Genomic DNA, 21,400 nt, shown 5'->3' on the forward strand with positions numbered 1-21,400 from the left:
CCCAGGCTGTGCTGGGATGACCTCGGCTGTACCACAGATGCATCCGGGCTGTACCAGAGATGGGCCTGGCTTGTACCTGCTATACTGGGGACATGGACAGGAACAGGTTCCCTGGGTCCTGCAGTGCCTCAGCCCCCCGCAGCCCCTGCCCCAAAGGCTCAGACTCCCCCCCAGCCCTGGGTGGGCCCCCTGCCCCCGCAGCACAACATGGAGCCTGCACCGGGCACCGGGTGGGTTTATTGAGATCAGTGTCACAGAGCTGGGCACAGCTGGGCAGGTGACAGATGTGTGGGTGACATGCTTGGCCGGGGCCACCACACCCACCCTGTCCCTGTCCCCTCGCTGGCACCACGGGAACAGGGAGCACCGGGGGGCTTTCCAGCATGGCAGCACCAGGATGAGGTGCAGCAGCTCCTGCCACCACTACCAGGGCTTGGAGGGGGTGCCAGGAGCCCGGGGAGGGGGGCACCTATGGGGACTGTGAGGGGCTGGGGGGCTGCACCGTGTGGGCACAGCAGGGAACGCTACGGGCAGCTACGTCCCAAACCAGGGATGGCCGTGTGGGACCAGCAGCTTAACCCTCCTTCTCGGCTTCCTCCTTCTCATCTTCATCGTCCTTCTCTCCCTTGAGCTTCTGGCGAGCAAATTCCTCGATGACAATGTCCTCCTCACTGGAAGGCAGAGCAGAGCACGGTGAGAACACAGGATGCACCAGAGTGAGGAGGGGAAATCTCTGCTGGCCCCCAGACCCTGCTCCTACTGGGGACAACACGGTGCTCACCCTGGCCTCATCACCCCACGGGGAACACTCAGGTCACTGTGAGCCTGAGCCCAGCACACAAACCCAGGCCCCATCACTGGCTCCACTGTGAGCCTGTGTGGCCCGAGGAGCTGGGCCTGCAACTTCTGGTGTTTTTCAAGGCAACATTTTGCATTGTCAAGGGAAAAAAAGGGAAGGAAAATAAATGAGAGTGGCGACAAAGAGCTGAGCTACTTCCTTGAGAAAGGCAAATGGCAGGTGACAGCGAGGGAGAGCCACAAAGTGAAAAGTGGGGGAGGAAAACAGAAAAAAAGAGTCAGCAAAAGTGATTCCAAAAGCTTGGGAATGTGAAATGACTTGGCAAATCCTACAGGAAGCCATGATGGGGATAGGCCAAGAGGTTTGCTCCACTGGAAGTTTAAATATCCTTGCTGAGCTGGGAAAGGGACAGTGTGAAAGAGGTTGGTGTGACAGCCTGCAGTTGGAGCCCGGGTTTCCAGGCCCCAAATCCCAGTGCTCATGTCCCATTGCAGGGTGGAACCAGACACAAAACCTTTGGGGTTTTACAAGCCAGGGCTGCGGCTGCCAGGAATGGGTTTGACATGCTGTGGCTTCTCAGAGGGAAGCAGGCCCAGCTGTGGCTTCAGCTGGAGTAAGATGATGTGGTGGGAGGACAAGAGGTCTCTGGTGCTGGGAAGCATTTAGGAGCACAGGGATGTGACTTCCAGCAGCTGAGGGACCTCAGTGTGGGGATCAAGGCCATGGGGACACTGTGTCCAGCGGTGGCACTTGTGGCTGGAAGAGCATTGCCAGCTGTGTCTGACAGGGACAGATCTGTGTGCTTGATGTGTTAGAGGGAACATCTCTTTACCTTATCTTAGCTGTAGTCCAGTGATAAGCAGAGCACGGGGAGAAAGGGATGGGGAGAGAGACGTGCAGGTTAGTACAGAAAAGATAGACCAGCTAACAGCTCCCCTTAATGCCTGGGTGTTTTTGTGGGAAGAGGGATGCTGGGAAGGGTGCTTTGGGGAGAACTGCTCCCACACCACTCCGTGAAAGAGGGTGGGTGCAGCCCAGTTGGACAGCTGTGCCCATCCCACGGGAGAACTGCTCCCACCCTGCTCCAGGACACAGGGTGGGTACAGCCCAGCTGTGCCCCCCCCCAGCCAGGGCAGAGCAGGGCCCTTTGCACAGGCTGTATCAGGGTTGCTTTCACTGGTTCCCCTCTGAACCAGAGCTGCCCCTTCCTCCCCATGTTTTGGCAGCATCCCACACTCTACTTACACTCGTCAGGCTTGGGGTGCATGAGGATGACGGGCATCTCGACACCGACATCGCTGGAAGGAAAAGCACCTCTGTCAATGATCCCACCCAGAACCACACTGTGCCCAGCCCCACAGGCAGCTCCCCCTTACCTGGAAGTGAGATCCCCCAGGATCCTGTGGCAGCAGGAGAGAAGGCACAGAAATCAGCCAAGGCAGAGGAGGGGAGGTGTTAGACTTTGTTTTATAATAGGGCAGAAGGTGATTGACAGTAGGGGTGATGGGGCCAGAGGGGTGGGAGTCAGAGAGCAGCCCACTGCCCCACAGACCAGGGGAGCAGGAGAGGGGCGAGGGGGCCCATGGTCTGAGTCCCCTCTCCATCTCCCTGAAGGTGCAAGATCCCCCAGCACAGCCCAAGGGGACAGTCCCTGATTCCCGTGCCCACAGAGCCTTACCCTCCTCGGGACACCATCAGGTTGACCTTCACTTTGTAGGACACCAGGATGCCCAGCACCTCCTTGTCCATGCCAGGTCTCAGGCTAGGAAGAAGGCAGAGAGGAGCAGTGAGGGGGCAGTGCTGTCCACAGGTCCCATCCACACCCCCCACAGCAGCTCTCAGGGCTGTATCCATGTCCCCTCTGTGTGGGATTTAGCAGGAGAGGACAACAGGAAAAGAGAGGGGAGGGCAGAGCACTTGGCTGAAGCCACAGTGCAGTTTCTGGAAGCTTCTTGAACTGCCTGAGCTGGGATTTACTTCCAAGACAAGATCCAGCTCTGCAGAGAGATCCAGCAGCTTTGGACAGTGTTGGGACTGGGAGGCTGCATCTCTCCTACAGGATGGAGAGGTGGGTCTGTGCCACAAAACCCCTAAGTTTTCCAGCCAGGTGGGGTGGGCTCAGACACAGGAGGTGTGGGAGACCCTCGGAGGGAGCCCAGAGCACCCTGAGCAGTGGGAAGCTGTAGGAGTGGGGAGCAGGAGGACCCCACCCAGCTCTCACATGGTGGTGGAGGCCAAGTTGGTGTCCTCGTGCTTGAGCTTCCCATCGAGAGCGAGGCCTCGCTTCTGGCGGTTGGCCGAGAGCAGGGGGGTCACGGAGTACGTTTTGGAGAAGGTGGAGTTGGCTGCCACAGTCTCACTGGAAGGAGTGGGAGAGGAGGGCTCAGAGCCAGCACCAGCCTGGTGGGTGCTCAGCATCACCCCAGTCACCTGCGCAGAGCCAGCCCCCCCGCCCTCCCCATGCAGCTGCCAGGGCCTGTTTCCTCCTTTCATTCCCCCCCACAACCACTTCTTTTTTCTCCCCCCAGCCTTTGCTCCATCCCTCCTCGTTCTCAGGGGTGAAGAGGCTGTGGCTGCCCTCAGAGATGCAAAGTGAGGAGAGGAAGAAGCCAGGGGGCAGCTGTGCACCTTCCCCAGGGACCTTCTTGGCCACCACCAGCTTGTGCTGGGGCCACAGGGGCCACAGCCTTCCCTCTCCTCTGCTTCCTCTGCACCTGCTCTTCTAACCCTGATATTTTTGCTGCTTGGTGTAAAACTGTCTCCCACACCCCTTCTCCCCATCCCTCTCCCATCCTCCTCCTCCTTCTTTCATCTTCCTCCCTCTGGCTGAGATGCCACATCACCTCCAGCCCCTTTTTCCTTACTTTATCTCCTCGGTGCACACAGTCTTTGTGTATTTATCCAGGGAATAGAGGACCACATCTGTGATCTGATCCACTGAGGGGACACAAGAGAGAGCCATGTTGGTGGCGTGGCAGAGGCACAGACACACCGTTCCCCTCTCTGACAGGGAGACTGGGATGTGGTGGGTGCCAGGATGTGACCCTTGTGCCCCCTCTCACCTGAGATCTTAATTTTCTTCACCATCTTGTTGGTGGTGTTGTTGATGTTGACGGTCACATTGATGGGCTCTCCATGGTAGTAGATCTGCAGAGGGAAGAGGTTTGGTTACGTGGTTACCCTGCTCCCCATTCCCGGGGTGGCACGAAGCAGGGGACAGCTCCCTACCGACCTCCTTATCCAGGGAAGCCTCGAGGTGCAGAGGCTTGTCTGACATCATGAACTGCCGGGTGGTCTCCGCCTTCGGGGACGGCCCCGTCTGTGTCGGGGCGAACTGCACCTTGCGGATGATGAGGCGTGCGGAGTTCCTGCGGGATGGGAGGGCTCACCCCCAGTGTCCCACCGGGGGCACGTCCACACCACCTTCCAGGGGTCACAGTGACAGTCACAGTGTCTCCAGCCAAAGGGTGCACATTGCAACCTGCTCTGAGGACGTGACGTGGGGCCATTGCCCCTATTTCGGGCAGAATACCCCACCCAAACATGGCACAAGCTGGCAGCAGGCCCTTGGCTTGGCCTCTACGCTGGTCACCCCGAAAAGAACCCGTGGTTCAGTTTTAGGGCCGTGGGGCAGAAAAGGCATCCCTTGAAAATACCTTTTGTGAATTTTCTCCTCCAGATTTTCAGCACAAAATCCCTTCACCTCGAAGTCCACACCGCAGGCCTGGGGGAACACGTGTGGTCACTGAGCAGGAGAAGCTTGGAGCTACCTGAGGTTTAGGTTCCTTCCCCTGGAGATCCTGGTGCTGACTCCAGCCATCCTTCCTCCCCACCCCTCACCCCACGGGCCATGTCCCCATGAAAGAGAAACAGCTCTCATTTTTAGCACCTCACAATTTAACCCCCTGCCAGGGAGGAGAGGTCCGGGGGATGCAGGTTGGGGACAGCAGCTCACCTTTCCCTCATCATCTGGTCCAGGCTGGAGGCTGATGGAGCAGGGCAGGTTGGTGGCAATCTGGGCAGAACAGGGAAAGAGAGAAGAAAGGAAATAAAGAGCATGCCCAGAGATAAATCCCAGTGTACTCCATGGGGGAGCATGGCCAGGAAGAGCTGAGCAGCCCCTACCTCAAAGGTGAAGGGGTAGGCATTCTCCCCGAGCTTCTTCAGCAGCTTGTCCTGCATGGGTGTGAGGGTTTTGGGGGCCTGGTCCGGCACGGGTGGGAAGATCTGGACGGTCTGGACCCAGATGTCCTTCCTGAAGGTCAACCCGATCACGTCCAGGTCATCGCGGCCGTAGCGGAAGGCGCAGGTCAGGGTCACGTACACTGAGAGGGGTCAGGGAAGGGTGGGATGGAGGGGAGGCATGGCGGGGAGGGGGTGGGTAGGCAGGAAAGAGAGAAAACCTATGTTAATGACCCTTCAGCAGAAACGTGACTGTTACCAGGAGCTGGGCCTCGGGCACTAAGTATAAAACCAACAGGGTTCCTCCTGCCTTTGTGCTGCTGTGGCCCTGCTGTCCAACGAGCTGTAAACACACTGCAGCTCTAACCTGAGCACAGCCCCAGGTCACTGGTGAGCTTTGAACAGGTTTCCACCCCTCCCCTCATCCCCTGTGGTTTCTGTATCAATACCTTTCCTGTCCTTCAGGTACTCTGGGTCGATCAGGCAGACACCATCTGCAAACAAGCAGAGAAGGAGCAGTGAGCTCACCCACACGGGAAGATTCTTCCTAAAACACAGCTTTTTAAACTCAAATAATCCACTTTTCAGCTGAAAGGTGACCAAGGGGAGCTGCTGGTCAGGGGATGGTGATGCCTCCTCCAGCATCTCCCCCAGCAGCATGGCTGGGTTGTTTCACAAAGGGACTTTGTCCCTTTCCCCACCATTTTTCTTAAAGGTATTTGCAGGATGTTTGCTCCTTCTGCTCCAGTGGAAAGCAGAGATAAGCAGACATCTGCACGGAGACCAGTGTTCCCGGCCTCTCCCTGCCTGTGCTTCCACCTGTGTGCTGGGCACAGACCTACTCACCTACAGATTCCACTGAGTCCACGTTATCCACAAAGTCTCTCTTCCCCAGGTAGATGGAAAGCTGGAGGGAAAGGAGGATGCAGGTTAGTATTTGCCATGGTCCCAAATTTTGTAGCCCTGAGTTGTGTCGTGGGGCTCAATACCGTGTTGGACCAGACATTGCAGTTAAGGGGTCACATCAGGGTATTTTTTAATTTCTATTTTGAAAAATGAGTCCTGCAGTGGCATCGTGGCAGGTCTGGCAGGAATCAGTCTGATCTCAAAGGGAAGGGAGACCCAGCCTGGGTCCTAGGGGCAGATTCTCCCTGGAGAATCCCAGGACAGGCTGTCCCTGGGCTGACCACGCCTGGGGACAGGCCATGGACTCACCTTGGTGTTGGGGCTGGTCTTCTTGAACACCCTGTGGAGAAAACAGAGACAGATATTTGGGAATGCCCTGGACAAGGCTGGGTGGGGCACAGCCCATTCCCAGGGCAGGGAGATGGGGGTTTCCCTGCAAATGTGCTGCACCACCAAGAGCCTGCTTGGGGTGTCCTGTCCCCCAGGAATTCGGTGTCCTGTGAATTCAGAGCCAAACCCCCACCCAGGGGATGTTGTGCTCCTGAGCTCAGGGTGACCATGGAGGAGGGGGTGGATTTGCTGTGTTTTAAGGGTAAGTGAGAAGACCCAACAGGAATTAAAAAGAGAAGGGGCTTTCCTGGCTCCATGACAGCCCCTGCTGTGATTTCACATTCCAGCCCATGGGAGCAGCGGGTGTGGAGAGCAGGGGAGGGACTCTTTCTCCCTCTGCTGCTGCCCTGCAGGGCCCTGCTCCATCCCAATTATAAATAAATAAATAAATAAAGACACTTACTTTGCTCCTTGTGCCATTTTCAGTCAGCGGCTGCACAGGTGGGATCTGTGGGGAGAGATGAGGAGAGGTCTGGGTGAGGAGATGGGGAAGGGGCAGCCCCCAGCCATTGCCTCCAGCAGGACACATCCCCCACACCCCAACAAACTGCAGAGCCCTCAGGACATGGCACTGCTGGGCCTGTCCCCTTTGCAGAGCTCAGGAGCTCCAGGTTCAGTGGGGGCTGCCCAACTTTGGGGTGGCACAAGGGAGCAGCAGGGCCGAGCCAGCCCCTTGTCCCTGGCCAAAAAGGTGGTGGAGAGAAGGTGAGAGAGAAAAAGGGAGAGTGGTGTCCCAGAAATCAAAGTGAAAGAGTAGGCTTATATTAGATTTAGGAAAATATTCTTTACTGGGAGAGTGGTGAGGCACTGGAACAAATTGCTGAGAGAAGTTGTGGCTGCCCCAGCCCTGGAAGCATCAAAGGCCAGGTTGGACGGGATTTGGAGGAACCCGGGATAGTGGAAGGTATTCCTGCCCATGGCAGGGGGTGGAGTGAGAAGGTCTTTAAGGTCCCTTTCAACCCAAAGCATTCTGTGATTCCTCTAAAATAGGAAGCACAGGGGTTACTCCCAGTGGAGCAGGTTCAAGGATGGGAAAGGCAAGCAAATGAACAAAAGGCCTTACAGATTTTCAACTCCATGAATTTTTCCTGTCTGCAGGAAATTGGCTGCCATGGCTTAACAGCAGGAACAGGCTCGTTTTGTCCTGTCACTCACGGGAAAAGGAGGAAACCACAGGGAGAGAGGTCAAGGGAAGCTTAATTGCCCTGTGGAAAGAGGGGTCTCGAGGCACAAGGTCCCTCCATCCCCATCCCTTCATGCTGGGAGTGTGGCAGGGGCTGCCCAGCCCTGCCCAGCTGCTCCCTGTGTCCTGCTCTCTCCTGCCTGGTGTCCAGGATGAATCCGTAAATATCACATGGATCACCAGCCAATTCACCAGGATAATGGGTGGGATGAGCTCAGCTTCTTAAAGTTAGGCAGCTCTGACATGAGCAGAGCTTAATCCCTGGCAGGATGTTAAGTCCCAGGGGCACGTGGACAGAGTTGCCTCTGTAAATAAGCACAGGGATGCTGGTGAGAGAGAAGGCATTGATATGGTGGGAGGAGATGATCTTCTTTGCCATGGGAAGACAAGGGAGTAGTCCCAAGCTCAGGATCTTTGATGCCCCTGGGTGCTGTGGGATGTGAAGCTCAGGAATCCTCACCTGCAGGGTTTCTTGGGCAGCAGCAGGAGAAGGTGGGAAGGGAGCAGGAGCAGAGATCTCAAACCTCTCCAGACCCCGGGAATTGGGGATGAGACAATGAAAGGTGGAGGAGAGGATAGCTGAACTCCTCTGCACCTCCCAGGCCCCAGAGAAGGGATTCAAACCCCTCCTAGTTTTGGCTAAGCTCTTGCACGCCACTACCCCACCCCTCCACCCGTGCCCTCTGGCTTGGCCATGCTGAAATCCTTTTCACTTTTCCCAATTCAGCCCCAAAACACCCTCCTTCCAGCCACAGTCCAGCACCAATGTCCCTGCCCCGAGTGTTTTCCAAAACTCTGAACCCTGAAGCACTGGCAGGGCCCGGGCAGCAGAGCAGGCAGCACTCACCTGGCAGGTGGATGGACAGACAGACACTCTCTTCTTCCTCTGCCGGCACGTCCCAGTGCCACCCAGTCACTACGGGCTGCTCGCAGTCCTGCAGCTTCTTATATCCCCCCTGGCTGTCCCTCCCCTGGCATCTGATCTCGCCCACTCAGCCTTGGCTGGGGATGCAGGGGGTGTGTGTCTGTGTGTGAGTGTGGGAGAGGTACTTTCGGGAAGAATCCTATTAGTTGATTAACTGGGGAGACGCTTCGCGAGTAAGAGTGGGCTAAAAATACTCTGCTGTTGGAGCCCTGGGAAAGCAGCTTATGGGGATTGGCAAAGGGCTTAGGGGCAAGGTGATGGTAATTGAGGTGGAAGCTCTGCTCCTGGTGAGAAGGGGTGCAGGTTCCCACAGGGGCTCTCTACAGCTGCTCCCATGGCAAGTGGAGCTGGGCCAGCCCTGGGCACGAAGGTGGATGGAGATGGCAGAGGGGAGTGAGGGACCTTCCCAATGTTCTCCCTCCCTTACAGACTTTCCTGGCTGGATAACAGACAGATGGAGGCACAAACAGCTTCCTGCATGACCAACGTGCCTATGAGGTTGGTCACCTAGAGGTGACCTGCCATGGTCCAAGGCACATGGGACACCCTTGCCATGGGATACAAGATGTTGGGGTGAAGGCCTTGGCAGGATTCCCCCTCCCTGAATCACCAGGGAAGGACCAGCCACCCCTGGGTGTTGCAACACAGACCTACCACTTGTCCCCCAGCATGACCTGCTCAGCCCTGGTCATTTCATAACACCACAGGCTGGCCTTGCCTGACCCAATTAACACATCATTAATTCAAGGTTTGCAAAGCACAGAGTGGCTCTGCCTTACAGCCACCGGGAGAGCAGCATTCCCACAGCCAGCCTGCAGTGTGGGATCCCCTTCCCATGGGGATGGCTGCAGGATGCTGCCCCAGGCTGGCTCTTGGGATGGGCCACAGATCCCAAGGATGGCCTAGGGCTGCTGCAAACTCCTCCAGCAAGGCCTCACCCATCCTCCTCTCCTCCAGCATCCCTCAAACCCTTCCTTGCTCACCCATATACTTTGCTTTGGGGATGCACTTGGTTTTGGCTCAGCCTCCAGAGCTAAGCACTGAAGTCAGGATGTCCCTGCTCACTGCTGTACCTCCATCCCAGAGCTGCCAGCAACCTCCTCCCAGCAGCCTGGATCAGCTCAACAACCTTCATCACCTGGGTACCAACTCCTCCCTAACACAGCCCACCTGTGCCCCGAGCCCTTTGGGCCACCAGCAGACACTGGGAGCCACCAGGAGCCACCATGGCATGGCAGCCCTTCTGCCAAGGCTTTATCTGCCAGCACACGTTCCCTGGGGCCGGGACTTGTGATCTCTAATTGCACACAGGAGAGCTGCTTAAGGTGCAGATTAACGGGCGCTATTTCTGCCACAGTCAGGGGGACACATGAACTGTGACCTTCACGCTACAGGGTGAAAGAGGAGGAGGAGGAGGAGGCAGCCCCACCTGGACACCCGCTGCCCAGCCATGGCCTGGGGCACCTAATCCTGAACTCTGTGTTTGTGGCTCCTTGTTACACTCCCAGGAAGGGCCCTGTGCCCAGTGCTGCTCTCCTGCGGCTGTAGGGTCTGTCCAGCATGGCAAGGGTGGACAGCAGAGTTCATTGTGGATGGCTTCAGCTCACCTTAGTCCCAACTGCATGGATTCAGCCTTCCCCAAGTTGGGGGACAGATATTTCCCCTCCCCAAAACAGGGGTGAGGTGGACAGAGACCACATCCCTTCCCACATTCGCACCGAGCTCCAAACCAAGTGCTAGGGAAGGAAGCAGTGTTATAAATAATAGGGAAATGAGAGAGGCCTTCTTCCTTTTTCATGTGTATGTAATAAATGGCCAAATGTTCCTCTCATCTGCCTCATCCCACCATCCCTGCAGGTCCCTGTGGTGCATGAGGCACAGCTCAGCCACTTCCAAAGGGGCATGACACCAGGGACACGGGGCTGGTGAAACATGTGGGGGCCTGGCTTCATCCCTGTCTCCCAATGGATGGTGTCCTGGAATGTCCTGCCCCACCAGAGAAGGCCCCTGTGTCCGTAGGGTCTGCCCTCTGAAGGGGGCCTGGGTGCAGAAATCTGGCACTGATCCCACATTGCCTTCCCAACTACACCTGTGCCCAGGTGCTGGCAGAGCTCCCCGGGTGCCGGGGCCTCTGGCACTGTGCACGGCAGCCACCTTACATAAACACTCACAGCAGGCACTGCTGATTTCCCAAAGCCCCTCAGAGCTCCAGGGCTTCCTCCCCTGATCCGGATTAGGAGGCGTGGATGGCATTAGTCGAAGACAGGCATCTCCGCGGCCGCGGGAATTACTGACGCGCTGTTAAGTAACGGGAGGGAGCAGCGCCGGCGGGATGGGGCCTCTGGCGGGATGGGGGTGTCCAGCAGGATGGGGGGCTCCAGCTGCTGTCCCTGCACAAGCCCACCACCACTGTGTGTCCCCAAGGCAGGTGCTGGTGAGAGATGCACCTGCTGCCGCATGGCCCAGAGCCGCCAGCCCAAAGTCAAGAGGCTGGCCCGACTTCTTGGTGGCCTGGCCACAGGTTCCTCTCGAGGCTGGGAATCCAGGAGGAAGCCTCAAGGGGCTTTTGGCACGTCTGCACTGGTGGCTGGGGCCGGAGGTGGTGGGCGACAGTCCCTTTGCATTGGCTCGTGGCTGCAGGGATCAGTTTGGGATGCCGAGGGTGGCGGACGGCCAGGAGAGTGGCTTGGCACAGCACTCTATCCTCATCCTTATCCTCCTCCAGCAGGAACCTGCTGCCTCCTCTCCCCCCCAGCAGCCGTGGTGCTGCCAGGCACTTGGGTAGCAGACGGTGGCTGCTGCTCATCTGTAATTAATTGGTGCTAATCAGCCTGTGCAGTTCAATCCGCCGCACGTGTGGCCGCTCGCTCCTGGCCACGAGGAGCAAAACTCCGGGGCTGCACCAGGAGCTATGGGGAGCCCCAGTGCTGTCTGCAGCCCTGTCCCACTGGCAAAATCCTCTCCTTCCCGGTCCCTTCCTGGAAGTCCCAGAACCCCAATTCCCTTCTGCCTGCAGGCAAGGCAGGTGGAGTGACATGAGTGCCATCATGGGTGCCTGGTGCCTACAGCAGCTCCATCTCCACACAGTGACCATCTCAGTCCCTGCCCACATGCTCACCTACCCACCACCCCAAACACATTTCAGGGGCTTCCTGCTGTCCTACGCCATTGGCAGTCCCTTCTCCCAAGGTCCTGCCTGAGGGATGTGGCTCTGCCTCATCCATCATCCCTGAGGAGAAAGCACAGCAGGAGCAGGCTGGAGGCACTCCAGGAGTGGCCCTGCTGCCCCTGCCATGCTCAGCCTGCAGGGCTGTGGCTTCCCGTGGTAGCGGGGCTGGAGCAGGAGGAGGGGCGAGGAGGAGGAAGAGAAGGAGGAAGAGAGCAGCCACAGAGTGAGAGGCACAGGGCATCGAGCAGGTGGGCCCGGCTAGTGGGACTGGGGGCATCGGTGTGGGCATTGGCCCCATGATGCCACCCCAATGGGCAGTGTGATGGCCAGGGAGCTGCTGTGACCCACCAGAGGGAGCCCAGAGAGGCCAGTGCAGCATCACTGCTCTGCTGCTGCTTGGCTGCACCCGAAAAGTTCAGCTCACTGCCCACAGCACCCTACAGGAACCCCGGGAGTCCCCACGGCGTCTGAGAGGGACGGTGAGTGTGGGGGGTGGCATCAGACCCCTGTGTGCCCCCAGGGTACCAGCATGGCCCGTCCTCGCCACGCACCGGGGCAGGATGGTGGCCCTGGGCTGCTCCCCCATGGGACTGATCCTCCCACTGACCTGCCCCTGTGCTCCCTGCAGGCTGGAGCCTCTGCCATGAGGATTATCCAGACTCCCAGCCTCCACCAGCTGCCGCCCTGGTCCTGCCTCTGCCACGCTGCCTAGCTGTGGGGCACCCTGTCCCCGTGAGCTTCTCCTCAGGGGCTGCCCCTCACCCACTGGGACCCGTGGGCAGCACCACGCTTGGGGACCGAGGGACCCCCACAGCACCCCCTTCACCCGCCCCCGTGGGCCAGCGCATGGCCAGCAGGCACTGCTGAGCTGGATGTGAGGCTGGGACAGGGACTGGGCACAGCAGGATGGCAGCAGCCAGCTGGTACCACCGGGACATCAGCAGGGTGGAGGCCGAGGAGCTGCTGGCCAGGGCCGGGCGGGACGGCTCCTTCCTCGTGCGGGACAGCGAGTCGGTTGCGGGGGCATATGCCCTCTGCCTCCTGTGAGTCCCTGCTCCTGGCTTCTCTCCTGCCCCTCACTGGCATCCCTGTCCCTTTCCCTGCTCCAGGCACTGCCAAACCCCCAGTGGGATGAGCGGGGTGCCAGCTCCCTGGCACCGGGGGTTTTTGAGTGATCCCCAGGTCAGACCACTGGAGAACCCCTGTGTCCTTGGGAGCAGATGAGGCCTGGGCCACCCAGCACTGTGGCTGCTGAAGGGAGAACCCAAAATCCAAGGCAGGCTGAGCCGTTTTGGGCAGCCCACTGGCCTGGCCACACTCGTGGGAGCAGGAGAGGCTGACACACACCTCCCTCCCTCTGCAAAAACAAACATCCCCTCTCCCTTACCCACCAACATGGCCACATCCGGACCATGATGCCCACTGTGAGCAACTCCAGTGCTGGGACTTTCGGGTGCATCCCCAACACGAGGCCTCTTGCCATCTCTGAACCTGGAACCAGGGGTACAGCCCCTGAGAGCTTCCTGCTGGGGCTGTCTGCACCCTTCCTGCTGCCTGCACCCCTGCTGCTGCCTGCATCTTTCCTGCTCTGCACCCTTCCTGCCTGTGTTGGCGGGTTTGGCAGGATGCCCCCCCTTCCTACACAGGCCTGGCCCCGTGTGTGGGACAAATTGCAAACACGTGGTGCTGAGGGACCTGGGGGGCTGCAGGACTCGAGTAAAGAGTCCAGGCTGGTGCCACAGGGTGGTGTCACAGGATGGTGGCACAGGCAGGGATGTGCAGTGGCCTCAGGGCGAGTACGACCAGGCTGTCACAGCCATGGGGAGCAGAGCAACGGGCCCTGAGGTGCCCAAAACCTTCAGTGCCATGTGGAACCACAGGGCTGTGGGTGCCCCAGGGAATGCTGGTGGAGTCATGGCCATGCCATGTCTGTGCTGTTTGGAGGCAGGGAGACACTGCACATCCTCCCTGCAAGGAGCACACACCCTGGACCAAGGGTGAGGCTTTTATTTCCAGAAATGTGAGCCCAGTTCCTCCCTCTGCTGAGGGGACGGGGTGTTTGCCTCAGAGCTGGGCCCCCAACGCTGCCACATGCCTGCAATGCCATGGGCAGTGCCATGGGGGACCCTCACCTGCTCTCTCCCAGGTTCCAGCGGCACGTCCACACCTATCGCATCCTCCCAGATGACGAGGGGCTGCTCTCAGTGCAGGTGGGTGTGTGGGGGTGCACAGCAGCGGGTGCCCCCCAGGGCGTCCCTCCTGCCCTGGGTAGTGCCCCTTAGCTGGGGCACAGGCAGGATGTAGCTGTGGAGGGCCTGGGGTGCTCCTCACTCTCCCCAGCCTCATGAGCCCCAGCCTGTGGTTTGTTTTCTGCACGAGCTGCAGGATGTGAGCACTTTGCAGCCACTCCTTCAGCTCAAAGATGCCTCCCCACAGCAAAACACTCTTCCCCTTCCTGCCACTGTCCCCTGCCCCAGCCTGGCCACACAGACCCTATTCCCGTCATACCTGTCTCCAAGGTGTCTGTCCTGGCTGCTGGCTCAGCTTCACTTCCCCTCTGGTGTCACTTCAGGGTTTCTCCTGGTACCCAGCCCTCTGCAGCTGCCCTTTCTGTCCCCTAAAAAGAGCATCCTGGGGGTCCATGTCTGCTGAACCAGGCAGATGTCTCCACGCTCCTAATGGGTCCTCACCCATGCTTCCCCTGGCAGAGGACGGGATGTGACGGTGCTTCCCCTCCTCTGCCTCCCAGACCATCCAGGGCATCCAAGCCCAGTGTTTCCGCACCCTCCCTGACCTGATCTGTGCCTACCAGCACCCCAACAACGGGCTGGTGACTCCCCTGCTCTACCCCGTGCACCGGGTACGGCGGGTGCCCGACGACGACTTGGGTGAGCTGGGGAGGGGGCGGGGGGGCTGTGCCAGGCCAGGAGTGGGGAAAGGTCCCACTGAGCTGGCTGAACTCTGCCCACAGATGGGGAGGATGGCCGGGGCGGGAGGCACGCTGTGCCAGCCACGGTGGGCACGTGGCCCAGCGCTCCCGTGGCCGGCCAGACCCACATCCCGCAGCAGCTGCACCAGAGGCTGCAGGAGCAGGTCCACAGCAGGTAATGCACCCCTGCCCACCCCGGGCTGGCACTGGGGGTGGGATGGGCGTGCCCAGGGGGGGTCTTTATGCCCACCCCTCTTGCAGCCCTGCCAGTGACTTCATGGGCTTCGTGGCCGAGTACCTGAACCACTACGTGCAGCTGGACCCACAGGCCCTGTGCCTCGGGCACCCACAGCTGCAGCACCTCAGCACCGCCCTGGCCACGGCCTGCCAGCCACTGCACAGGTCAGTGGGCCAGGAGTGGCAGGGCTGGAGCAGGGACACCCCCCGGGGTCACCCACCTTGTCCCCATCCCCCTATGGTGGCTGAGCCTTGCCATCAAGGCTTGGGAGATGCCCATGCTGGCTCTGACTTGCTCCTCTCCTCCCCTGCAGTGAGATTGACTTCACTCTGGCGGGTCTGGAGACACTGGCCAGGGTGTTTGACCCCCCTGTGTCCCCTCGCAGCCCAGCCAGGGAGCAGGTGAGTCCCCCCACAGCCACAGCTGCTTCCCCTGCCAGATCCCCCCACATCTTGGGGTGTAGCACAGATCCACCAGGAGGAATCCACCAGTCCAGTGCCACTGTGCTGCTCCAGGAATATCCATCCTTCTCCTCAGGGTCTCCTGACCAGCGATCCAGACCTTGAGCTGCTCCTCCACAAGATATCCACTGTCAACAATCTCCTCTCTTCGCTGGAGAAGAAGGTGCCTGTCCCCACGCCACGGTGCCAGGCTGGGTGTAGAGGGAGGCACAGCCATGCCCCGGGCTGGGGGTTAATTCTGATCCAGCAAATCCCTCACCTAAATTAAACCCTCCAGCAGACCAAGCTGCTGGCAGTGGCACAGCCCCAGTGTGCCTGCCAGGGCAGGGTGCCCAGGGCTCCCAGTTAGCCCAGTGCCCCCGGAGCAGTGCCCGTCTCTGCGGCAGGTGCTGAAGTCGCTGCAGGAGATGGTGTCGAGGCACAACCTGGCGCTGCCCAGCGCGGTGGTGGGGCCACCCCCGTCTGCCAAGCCCTTGGCTGTGCAGAGCTTCGAGGTGAGGGCAGGGGGCACAGCAGGGCCCTGGCGTCGCTGCTGGGGCAGGGCAGGTGTGGGACAGACCCGGGAGCCACGTCCCCCTGTGCAGGTGAAGGCGGGCAAGTCTCAGCGCGTGGTCCTGCTGGTGGATGTGGAGTCGGGCACGGTGGCCGTCACCAAGCGGGACAGCGGGTCCCCAGAGGAGGTGATCCCACAGGACAAAAGTAAGCGGCTGCTGATGCCCCGTGGGCTGCCAATAGGACCCTTTGGGGCTGTAGGATTCCCTGGCACAGGCCTGATGCCGGGGTGATGGGCCACAGACCATGTCACACCTTGACCCCCCGTCCCACGCTGCCTGTCACCCCCACGGTGGGAGGTGGGGTCCACCACTGCCCCCCGACACCCGTCATTCAGTCCTGCAGCTGATCAAGTACCAGAGTGTGCAGAGCAAGGTGAGGCTGGTGTGGGCCCGGGAGTCCCAGAAGAGCCTGGGCAGGGACTTCGTCTTCCCCAGTGCGAGGGTAAGTGGCACCTGCAGGTCCTGGGGCAATGGAGCCATTGGGAAGCAGCAAAGGAATGATCTCAGGGCTGAGACCACCCCTCCTACGCCTGGGGGTGACATTCCCCCAATCCCAAGGTGCTGTGCCTCCCCTCTTCCCCTTTGAGACCTTAAAACACCCTCATCATCCCACAGAAGCGAGAGGCCTTTTGCCAGCTGCTGCAGCTGATGAAGATCCAGCACTCCAACCTGGATGAGCCTGAGCTCATCTCAGTGTACATCGGGACGTGGAACATGGGTAAGGGGTCAGGAGAAGGTCACGTTGTCCTGGGAGGCTCTTGTGAGTTTGGGTGGGTTTTGGGAGGTGAGGGCTGCGGGGAGCCACCCCAGGAAGCCTCAGGTCAGAGCTGCTCCTTGGTGGGAGGAGGAGGCTGGACAAGACACCAACCTGGCTGCTTTTGGGTTTGCCTGTCCCATCGTGATCCACTCACCTGGTGGGTGTTAGTGAAGCAGAGGAGCTGGGATACTGGGAGGGTTTTGGGCTGTAAATCCCAGCATCAGTCTGGGCCTGGGTGAACCATGGGGCTGGCATGATGCTTCCCACCCCGGCAGCTCCTGGGCATGCACAGGGTATGGGCTGCAGTGGAGCTGGAGGAGCCTGGCCCGTGTCCCCTCCCCGGTGACCCGTGTCCCTTCTTGCAGGCAGCACCCCACCCCCCCGCTCCCTGGCCTCCTGGCTGACCTCGAGGGGCCTGGGGCACACCCAGGATGAGACCACAGCCTGCATCCCCCACGACATCTACGTCATCGGCACCCAGGAGAACTCCCTGGGCGACCGCGAGTGGGTCGAGTTCCTGCGCGCCTCCCTCAAGACCCTCATGGCCATCGACTACCGAGTGGTAACGGCCTGGACCCCCTGACTGTGCCAGAGGCACCTGATCCCAGCAGCCTAAAGCCATCCCCGGCAGGCTCAGGGGGCTGGTTACCAACAGCCACCACCCTGGGGCCCTCTCCCCCCCCAAATGCAGCCCAGGGAACCTCCTGTGCCCCACGGACTCCAGGAGTGCCCTGCCCTGCAGTCAGGGATGGGCTGGCTGACCTACCTGCATCTCCATCCCCACCACACCCGGCCATGGGGCAGCATGGGGGGCAGGCAGGCTCACCCCCTGCCCCTCCACAGGTGGCCCTGCAGTGCCTCTGGAGCATCAAGATCGTGGTGCTGGTGAAGCCGGAGCACGAGCGGCGCATCAGCCACGTCCACACCTCCAGCGTGAAAACCGGGATCGCCAACACACTGGGTAGGGATGGCATGGGATGGGATGCCCAGAATGAGGGGGCAGCCCAAGGGCCAGGACAGGACCTCTGGGCTCCCCCAGAGCTCAGTGGCAGCACATCCCTGCAGGAAATAAGGGAGCTGTGGGTGTCTCCTTCCTTTTCAACGGGACCTCCTTTGGCTTCGTCAACTGCCACCTGACCTCCGGCAGTGAGAAGACCCACAGGTGATGGAGGGGCTCGGAGGGATGGGGCTGCCCCAGGGCAGGTGGGTGTCTCAGGGGGCTGGAGGAGCGCTGAGGGGCTGTCCCTGTCCCCACCCAGCAGGGGCAGGATGAGGATGTCTCACACAGGGTGGTTCACATGGTGCTGCCATTCCCCCCCCACAGGCGTAACCAGAACTACAGTGACATCCTGCACTCCCTGGTCCTGGGTGACAAACGTCTGGGGGGCTTCGACCTCACCCTGCGCTTCACCCACCTCTTCTGGTTTGGGGACCTCAACTACCGCCTGGACATGGGCATGGAGGTGGGACCCCACAGGGACCACGCTGGGGTCAGCAGAGTGAGAGGAGCCCCTGGGACTCACTAACCCTTCCCCCTCGACACAGGACATCCTTGCCCATGTCACCAAGAAGGAGTTTCAAGCCCTCTTGGCTGTGGACCAGCTCAACCTGGAGCGGGAGAAGAACAAGGTGTTCCTGCGATTCAGTGAGTGTGGGGACAAGGGCGCTGCTCCCCCCACTGGGACAGTGGCACCCGGGGTCCCCACAGCCCTCCCCCTGTCCCACCCCCAGCACTCGGGGGTGCCCTGTCCTGGGGGCCTTGATGTGAATCATGCCAGGGGTGCCAGCTGTCGGTGTGAGCCTCACATGGGGACTGTGACTCCCTACAGGGACAGTTGCTGTGGGGACAGGCAGGGACAATGGCCCCTGCGCCACCTCCATGTCTTTGTTCCCAGGTGAAGGTGACATCTCCTTCCCCCCCACATACCGGTACGAGCGGGGCTCCCGGGACACCTACGTGTGGCAGAAGTTCAAGCCCACGGGGGTGAGTTTCTGGAGCCTCCTTCCAAACAGGACATCTCTGGGAATAGTGACAGCAGGGTGCCAACGGGCTGCATGGTGATCTCCTCCCCCACACCTCCACCATCCTGTTCCCTCCCCAGAGGGGGTCTGGGCAGGAGGGAACTCACTTTCTGGGGTGCTGGGAGGTCTTTCTGGGCTGGGGGAGCCACACCTGAGGGGATCAGCACCAACTACTTGCCCTACTTCCAGGTGAGGATCAACGTCCCCTCGTGGTGTGATCGCATCCTGTGGAAGTCACACCCGGAGACCCACGTGGTCTGTAACTCCTACGGTGAGTGAAAACCCAGCTTGGGGTGGCCAGTGCTGCCCAGGACCCCAGAGCTTGGGGACTGTCACCCAGCTGACCCCTGCCACCATCCAGGCTGCACCGATGACATCGTGACCAGCGACCACTCGCCCGTCTTTGCCACCTTCGAGGTGGGAGTGACGTCGCAGTTTGTGCCCAAGGAGGGTAAGGGGTTGGGGTGTGTCACCCCCGTGCCCGGTTTGGGGTGAGCCCTGGCAGACACTGACCCACTGGTACCTGCCTGCAGCCCCTGGCTCCAGCCCCGAGGCGCTGGCCTGCATCGAGTGGGAGAGCCTCGAGGTGATCCTGAAAACCACCAGCCGCAGCAAGTGCTACATCGAGTTCCACTCCTACTGCCTGGAGGGTGAGGGGGTGCCCAGGGTGCTGGGGGTGCATCAAGGGGGTGAGCTGGCCCTGCTGGAGCTGTGCCCCCGCTGTCCCCCACAGAGATGCAGCGGAGCGGGGAGAACACCTTCCAGAACTGTGACATCCCTGGATTCCTCAAGTTGGGCTGGTCCGCAAAGCATCTGCCTGTGGTACACAGCCCTGGAGCATCCTCCTGCCTCCTCTTCCCCATCCCTCCCTCTGAATCTAAACCCTGGATTCAGATCCAAACCCTGTCACCAGCCCCAGGGCAGAGCCTCCCTGTGCCCCCTACCCTGCAGCAGCCCCCAGAGCACCCCTCTCTCCACATGCAGCTGAACCCCATCCTGCCAGACCTGGAGTACCTGGGGGACCAGCACCTGCTCCTCAGCATCAAGGGCGTGGAGAGCTGCGAGTCCTACGGTAGGTGCAGGATGGTGACATGGGGACACCGTGATGGCATGAGGATGCCAAGCACAGCCCCACAGGTAACAGCCTGCTGGGTGTAAGGTTTGGCAGCTGGAGCTTGGCAGGAGGAACAGCGGCACCCAGCATATTCCAGAGTGCTGCTGCACACGGGAGGTCAGCTGCCCCCCCCAGGGGCTGACACGGGTGCCTGCTGTGCCCCCAGGCGAGTGCTGCATTGCCCTGAGGTCAATGATTGGCAGCACAGCCCAGCAGTTCGAGACCTTCCTCTTCCACCGTGGTGAGGAGACGGGCTCCATACGCGGCTGGATGCGGGTCCGGGTGCCCACGGAGCGGCGCAGCACCCGCGAGAGGCTCTATGGTACGGGGGGCACACCAACCCCTCCCAGCGCTGGGCTCAGGGACACCCCGGACGTGGTGTGGGGCTGCCCGTGCCCACACTGCCCCCTGGACCCCGGCCGTGGGGTGAGTCCAGACTTGGGTGCCTTTGCAGAGTGGATCAGCTTTGAGGAGGAGGATGCTGAGCCGGTGACAGACACCCCGCTGCGCCCCAAACCACCCCTGCAGCCCCGCAGGTACCCGACCGGGCTCGGCCCCACCGCGAGCCGCGGCCGTGGGGGATGCTGAGCCCTCTCCCGCTCTGTTCCGCAGAAGCCGGCCCCGCAGCCTCCCCGAGGCCACCGGCTACACCAACCCAGCCTACTTCATCTTCGAGGGGGTCCCCAACACGTGGATCCCGGCCCCCGGTGAAGCCCCCAACAAGCAGGCAGAGAGCCCGGCCGGGGGCCAGCGGCGCTGGAGCCCCCCCGGGCCGCGGGTCCCTTCGCCCTCAGGGGAGGAGCAGTGGGGTGGCCGACCCCGCTATGGGGCACCGAGCCCATCCTGTGGGCACCCGCTCAGCCCCCCCGGCGTGGGCCACCACAAGAGACCCAAATCGGCCATCCTGGCTCGGGACGCGGCGGGGCTGGGGGACTGCTCGCTGTCCGCGCTGCACGTGGCCACCCACCCGAGCCTTGTGTCCCCCGAGGGCAGAGGAGATGCCCAGGAGATCCCGCTGCGCCAGACCCACCGTGTGCTGGAGCCGCCCCCGCGGCCCTGCCGGGAGGTGCCGAGGCCCCTCGGGAAGAGGGGAGCGCTGGGCGCGCTGGACCTCGGGGCTCAGCCCCGTCAGGCGGCCGACCCGCATTTCGTCTGGATGTAGCGCATCCGTGCCCAGCCCAGCCTGCGGCCTCGGCAGCTGCTCCCTCCTCCCGGGCTCAGCCCTGCTCGGATTGCCATTCCCAGAGGATTTTCCCTACAGCAGCCGCTCCTGAGGCCAGTTCCTTACAGGATGCCCATTGCTATCCGTATCCCTAATAAAGTCGCAGGGGCTGGAGGGGTGTGTGCACACCTGATTCTGCTCAGGGGCAAGGAGGGAGCACGCCAAGCCGAGCCGATCCAGGCGGGGAAAACAGCTCCCGATGTCCCGGCTGCTCCAGCACATTGCCGCCCGCCTCCCAGTGTTCCATGGGGCACCCTGCACACCCCGACCCTCGAGACTGCCCTTGCCCGGGGTCCTGTGGGGGTCCCACGGGCTGGCTCTGCCTTCACGGGTATTCATGGTGGCACAATTCCCCTCCAGATGTGCCCCCTCAGCCCTGCACACGCGGGCTCCCCCGTGTCCTCCCTCGGTGACCGAGCATCCCCGGGGTGCCCCAGGACCTCGCCCCCTGCTCCCTCCAAGCCAGCCTGCTCACGGTCGTGGCCCCCACACATCTCGGGGTGCACCCGTTGTCCCCCTGTGATCCCCGTTCATCACAAACCCGCCAGG

General features: G+C 60.9%; 2 protein-coding genes across 4 annotated transcripts; one reads left to right on the forward strand and one right to left on the reverse strand.

Annotated features, from left to right (window-relative positions):
• Positions 1-492: 492 nt before the first annotated feature.
• ARR3 (arrestin 3) lies at positions 493-16,734 on the reverse strand. 3 transcript variants are annotated; one of them, XM_017819169.1, is made up of 17 exons: positions 8,308-8,405; positions 6,681-6,725; positions 6,197-6,227; positions 5,828-5,888; positions 5,431-5,475; positions 4,925-5,124; positions 4,755-4,814; positions 4,456-4,523; positions 4,032-4,167; positions 3,862-3,946; positions 3,664-3,736; positions 3,021-3,158; positions 2,478-2,561; positions 2,176-2,199; positions 2,045-2,097; positions 1,632-1,641; positions 493-671 (listed from the first exon to the last, which is right to left on the reverse strand). In XM_017819169.1, the coding sequence occupies exons 2-17, from the start codon at positions 6,695-6,697 to the stop codon at positions 575-577; spliced, it is 1,182 nt and encodes a 393-aa protein (XP_017674658.1). In that variant the 5' UTR covers positions 6,698-6,725; positions 8,308-8,405; the 3' UTR covers positions 493-574. The 3 variants fall into 3 exon arrangements, with proteins under 3 accessions (XP_017674658.1, XP_017674657.1, XP_017674656.1); XM_017819168.1 differs by lacking the exons at positions 1,632-1,641; positions 8,308-8,405 and adding an exon at positions 16,648-16,734; XM_017819167.1 differs by lacking the exon at positions 1,632-1,641.
• On the forward strand, positions 12,461-20,791 carry LOC108499378 (phosphatidylinositol 3,4,5-trisphosphate 5-phosphatase 2-like). The gene is made up of 25 exons (XM_017819131.1): positions 12,461-12,597; positions 13,701-13,764; positions 14,304-14,442; positions 14,526-14,658; positions 14,745-14,885; positions 15,035-15,122; positions 15,259-15,345; positions 15,569-15,676; positions 15,767-15,881; positions 16,072-16,178; positions 16,352-16,454; positions 16,859-17,055; positions 17,337-17,454; positions 17,559-17,655; positions 17,818-17,956; positions 18,039-18,138; positions 18,389-18,477; positions 18,705-18,786; positions 18,877-18,966; positions 19,049-19,165; positions 19,249-19,337; positions 19,500-19,587; positions 19,796-19,951; positions 20,084-20,165; positions 20,242-20,791. The coding sequence occupies exons 1-25, from the start codon at positions 12,461-12,463 to the stop codon at positions 20,789-20,791; spliced, it is 3,216 nt and encodes a 1,071-aa protein (XP_017674620.1).
• Positions 20,792-21,400: the final 609 nt, after the last annotated feature.

This window comes from Lepidothrix coronata, unplaced genomic scaffold (assembly GCF_001604755.1).
Source record: "Lepidothrix coronata isolate B3197 unplaced genomic scaffold, Lepidothrix_coronata-1.0 Scaffold73, whole genome shotgun sequence".
In the NCBI taxonomy this organism is placed as follows: Eukaryota; Metazoa; Chordata; class Aves; order Passeriformes; family Pipridae; genus Lepidothrix; species Lepidothrix coronata.